Below are 5,022 nucleotides of genomic sequence, written 5' to 3' on the forward strand. Positions count from 1 at the left end.
AGAGCGTTGGTGCTCCGAACTCGGAAAATAGCAACCAGCGACTCGTAGCGTACAATTAGTCAGTTTAATTAGCAAGATTACTGCTCCTTCTGCTAAAAAATAAGTGGCACAGATTTATCTAGATTCACATATATCTAGATGCATCAATTTTAGTGTGTAAATATATGCAAATCTATATAAATCCGATCCATTTATTGGAGTAGGAGTACAAATTTTCGGGATGACTTTCCCACCTTTTTGGAAGCCACATCACACAGCAATTTTTCAAACCACAATCATAGCTTAATTTCAAACCACACTTTTCTTCCTGGTTTATTGCCTCCAGTACCGAAGCTGATTTTGCTGGAGTGGGCTGGGCCTGTATGAAGTACTGTTCAGAGTTCAGACTTCAGACAGTTGTACGTGCTATTCATTCTGATATAGTACTAGATAACAGCATTTGAATAAAAGGGCGTCAGATAACACTTTTGTTCTTACTAGTGGATCAAATTTTAACAATGTAGGAAGATCACCATCTAAGTTTACTAGTTGTTCGACAGAGGCCTACCCTCAGGGCCAGGGGGGATACTACATAATGTTTTGTGATTTTTATTTTTCTTGCTGAAGTGGTGGAATGCATGTTAATATATCACTCATGCATGACTGCTCGACAATGCTAAAACAATGTGGTATGTTCCGTTCCGTTTTCATGCTTGTGAGTTTCAGTTCAGATGGTACAAATTTAAAATGATTCACGCATGTTTATGTGCCTATTATGTTTTTCTCTCATGTTACTTCATATGATATGACATTAAGGTTATGTCAATGTGCACATTTTTTGCTGCTGGCACATCTGTGCTTATGGTGAGATGTGTTTGGACTTATATTATTCCCTTAAAAAATTCTTACATGAGACATTACTAGCATCAGTGATATTAAGATAAATACATCTTCTTCTTTTTTGCAGCTTAAGAGAAATAAATCTGACTACACTGATGGAAGGGGCAAACATTCAGTTTTGTACAGGCGTACCTTTTCAGTACATGCATTTAAGTATAATAACTGGCCCAAGTACGTTCTCGTCTTGGTAGACAAGGATCATCTGTATGGCCAAGGCAACAATTTGAATCTTAATGTTTGAACTACCTTTTGCTAATATATTAGAAGATGCCTGCGCGTCTACGTTTACTTAACTTACCTGCCACATTTTGGCTAGATTGCCCTGAAGCAGACGTCCCTTCTATAGCAGTTATGGGGTAAGTCCCTACACAGATAAAAACTATTAAGACGAATGCTATTTTTTTTTAGATATGGGAGCATGGCTCCGGCCTCTGCATCAATCGATGCACACAGCCCTAGACGAATGCTATTACTTTACTTACGAGCACATATGAAAAGTACAAAGTGAAACACCAGCCCCATCTAATAAAATAAAGTACAATTGTCACAATAAACAGTAAGAACTAGGGTGGCTGCCAGCTGAGCACGGGAAGTGGAGACAGCAGCCCAGCAAAACTCAGATGAGCAAGCCGACGTAGTGAGATATTTATTAATATGATTGTGTAGGACCAATTGCAAAACATAATATTTAGCTAGTGATAAAGAAATAATGTGTTGTCTGTAATTACATTTTCCTCTATGTGAGGCATAGTTTAAGATTTCACATTGGCCCCTCAATTTCTAAAGTACGGCCTGCATGTATATAATCGACGAGTCTATTGCATAATAGGTATAACCTACAAGTTTGATTTAGAACAGTCCAAATAGAGAGTGGAACCCACACAAAGCGAGGAGTTGAGTTTAGCTAGTTCTAGAGATATTAAATCTACATAAGTGGCAAATGTGATAAATTTGCAATCAGAATTGACTATGCTATGTTAAAAGGGGAGATGTTTACTTCTGTTAACGACCTCTCCACCATCTGATACATCTACACTCAAATTTATATTTCTTCGGAGTCGTTCCTCCGTGTGAAATACTTGAATCTGTATAGTCAACAATATTATTCGTTAGTGCTATGATCACCATTAATCAAGCAAATCATAGTTTAAAAAGTTAAACTTAATAGTAACTTACTGAAATATTTATGTTCTCATTCAAGTGACCTCCTTGATCTAAATGGTCCCTGCATCTGCCCAACAACATTTTTTCCAACTGAAAAAATACAAAAGTCAAGAGCAAAAAGTGTAATATACATATATAAGTTCATTAAATCTTATTTTAAACTCATTTATATACACTACGCACTTACCTCAACTGTAGTAGATATTAGTTTTCCATTAAAACGTTCAATAATATCACCCAGGCAGATTCCAAGTTTCTCGGCATGCGATTCTGATGCCACCTAATGTCCAATTACCATGAGTACTCCATATTATCAATATCACGAACAGTTTTAGCAATAATAAATAACAGGGAACAACTACATACCTCTTGAACAATAAGGCCATCCTCAATCTTATACATGCGCCACATCTTCTCAATGTGTATTGGATCTAGAAGCTTGATTGAAATAAAATTCATTCGTAGATGGAGCCGAGGGATGCACCTTTACCAAACATAGTCAAACACATCAACACCACATATAAAGATGGTATACAGAACAATACTTGATCAAGATGGAAATGTACAGGGGAACAACATTAATAAAGTCAATTTTGTTTATCATCTCAAATAACAAGCAGCACTATGGGGAAAGTCCTACCGAAACTTGCACCACAAATCCACACATTTACTCAAAATAGAAGAAGGTACAAAAGACTTTTCAAGGTGCGTGTTAACGAGTCCAGCGACCTTCCCATCCAAATCAATGATAGATCCTCCATCGTCATCACACTACAATTATATAACAATAAATACAACTCACAACAACAAAATAGCAGCATTGAATTGCAAAACCATAAAGTTAGAATTAAGTAGCAATACCAGATAATCATCATTTCTTTTATCGGGAAGGCGATCATCGTTTCTTTGATGGGAAAGAAAATCATTTTTCTGATGGAAGAAGTGCATGTAGTGATGCCTCTCATAACTTCCTGGATTCAGATATTCCACCCTACCGTGGGTTATCCTTAAATTCATATGGTCATCTCTTCCAAGCCTGAAAACGTCTTGACCACAATGCATGCTTGCACTGAAATGGGGCACCTCAACCTCTTCATCGACTCTAACCTTAAAAAAGGCAAGATCATAGTGCTCCTGGTGGTAGAGGTAATGGCCATCTGCAGTTTTGCCATCCAGCAAGTGAACAATGACCTGAAATGGCAGTTGCAAAAATATTATGACACTACATACACTACCATTTGAGTTTAGCAACCAAGACATAACAGATACTTAGTAGCTAACACACACGTCCCAATTCCCGTTCACATGCAAGATGCAGCAAGCAGGTAAAGTCGAGTAAATAACAATACAGGAAAAAAATAGTTTCAGATGTCATAAGCATAACAACAAGCAGTTGGAGGGAATCAACTCACAGCAAATACACAAAAATATTGGGGCTTTCACTTCTATACATTGACTACAACTAATGAGGTGTACCTCGGTGTAAAAGCACCATGTAGAAAATTATCAAGCACGTTCACAAATTATAATGCAAACATAAGTTGGGTTAGAACTTCGAAGAAATAAGCTTCATCATATAAGGCTGTTAATTATGTGCTACTTAAACATGAATATATTTCAACAATCCAAAAAAATAATTTACGCTGAATCAGTACCACGGTTGATATATTAATCAGTTTATTAAAGTAGCAGTGCTATTAGTTAATATAAGATACTAGAACAAACAACACTAGTGAATAAATGAAGGATGTTAGGAAAGAAACTCACTTTAGATTTAATATCGTACTCGTCTCTACCTTCCCAGAGGTTTTCTGTGGGATGGTTTGAGCGAATCAAATGTGCGGTCGTCAAAACAATGCCTGTTTTGCTCTCCTCGTCCCATTTAATCCACAAACCACAACAGTTGGCCAGCGGTTTGCCGTCTGCAAAACATTGATCAGAAAATCACAGCAATTGGTTAGCCGCTAGCTAGCTCCGTGCCTACAAATATTAATCAGCACAAGCAAGGTGCTGGCTGCTACAACATACGCACCGACAGAAGAGGAGAGCCTGATGATAGATTTGGCAGCATGAAGCACCGCCTTTTGCGCAGATTCACGGATTGGAAGAAGATGCCGATGACTAGACATGAATGAAGATGCCAAGTTGTGCTGAGGTGGCATACTGAATAGCCGGTACCGACGATCTAGAGAGAATGCACAAGTAATAACTAATTAACTAAGCATGCACAATGGGAGGTTGCAATCCTGAGAATGGTAAAGGGATTGGGGTAGAGGTAGAGGTAGGGGTTTTACTTAGTTTCGCTTTGTATTTGACATGGGCCTCGTTGTAGGCTGCTAGTGTCGCTGGATATGCAGTCGGATCATTTAGCTCGTCAGGGATGTAGGGCATGCTGATTGGAGATTTCGGTGTAAACTCATCCTCCTCAACTGCCTTGGTCAAGCCATGTGACGATTAAACACCAATTATGCAACAAAACAATCTATCAGGAACACAGATTGGGGGCAAAAATTACCTCCAACTTGGGCGACCTCCATCTCCTCCCCCGGCGAAATTCTCTTCTTCTTTGCCTCCCTCTCCGTCCCGGTCCCAGATGACGTCTCCGAATCTGGCGAGGAGACTTGGGAATTCTCTTCCTCTTCGGACGAGGAGCCTCTCTTCCCGCGATGTCTCTTGCCCTTGCCCATCTTCTCAGCTCGTGAGTGAGGCCCCGCGTCTGCACCGTAGTACCGGGGGAGGGCAACGAGCCGACGACGAGACGAGGCGTGTGATCTTTTTTTTTTTTGAGGGAAGACGAGGCGTGTGATCGTGTCTCGTGTGTGTTGGTAGCAATAGCAAGGCCCGACTCTTCTATATATGTACTGCGGGTCCGGGTATACGGAACCGCCACGGCCGTTTCCTTCACGGACTGGACCTGGGCCTGGCTTGCGATGCAAAATCGCTGTATCGCTCGTTGGACCGAACCACTTTCGAAGCCCA

General features: G+C 40.0%; 1 protein-coding gene across 2 annotated transcripts; it reads right to left on the reverse strand.

The window, feature by feature from the left end:
• Positions 1-261: 261 nt before the first annotated feature.
• On the reverse strand, positions 262-4,751 carry LOC124657946. Of its 2 annotated transcripts, none has more exons than XM_047196412.1 (13): positions 4,559-4,751; positions 4,338-4,472; positions 4,076-4,228; positions 3,811-3,965; positions 2,905-3,234; positions 2,684-2,814; positions 2,410-2,527; positions 2,231-2,323; positions 2,056-2,133; positions 1,877-1,964; positions 1,178-1,243; positions 1,012-1,081; positions 262-358 (listed from the first exon to the last, which is right to left on the reverse strand). In XM_047196412.1, the coding sequence occupies exons 1-12, from the start codon at positions 4,728-4,730 to the stop codon at positions 1,029-1,031; spliced, it is 1,572 nt and encodes a 523-aa protein (XP_047052368.1). In that variant the 5' UTR covers positions 4,731-4,751; the 3' UTR covers positions 262-358; positions 1,012-1,028. The 2 variants fall into 2 exon arrangements, with proteins under 2 accessions (XP_047052368.1, XP_047052367.1); XM_047196411.1 differs by having other exon boundaries at positions 296-370.
• Positions 4,752-5,022: the final 271 nt, after the last annotated feature.

This window comes from Lolium rigidum, chromosome 5, assembly GCF_022539505.1.
Source record: "Lolium rigidum isolate FL_2022 chromosome 5, APGP_CSIRO_Lrig_0.1, whole genome shotgun sequence".
NCBI classification, from domain to species: domain Eukaryota; kingdom Viridiplantae; phylum Streptophyta; class Magnoliopsida; order Poales; family Poaceae; genus Lolium; species Lolium rigidum.

Excerpts from the sequence above, each read along its gene's own strand:
- LOC124657946 (XM_047196412.1), bottom strand. The coding sequence starts at position 4,730 with ATGGGCAAGGGCAAGAGACATCGCGGGAAGAGAGGCTCCTCGTCCGAA. Across the intron at positions 3,966-4,075 it reads CAGGCTCTCCTCTTCTGTCG|ACGGCAAACCGCTGGCCAAC; the intron begins GTGCGTATGTTG and ends AATGTTTTGCAG. Across the intron at positions 2,324-2,409 it reads ATGGCCTTATTGTTCAAGAG|GTGGCATCAGAATCGCATGC; the intron begins GTATGTAGTTGT and ends ATTGGACATTAG.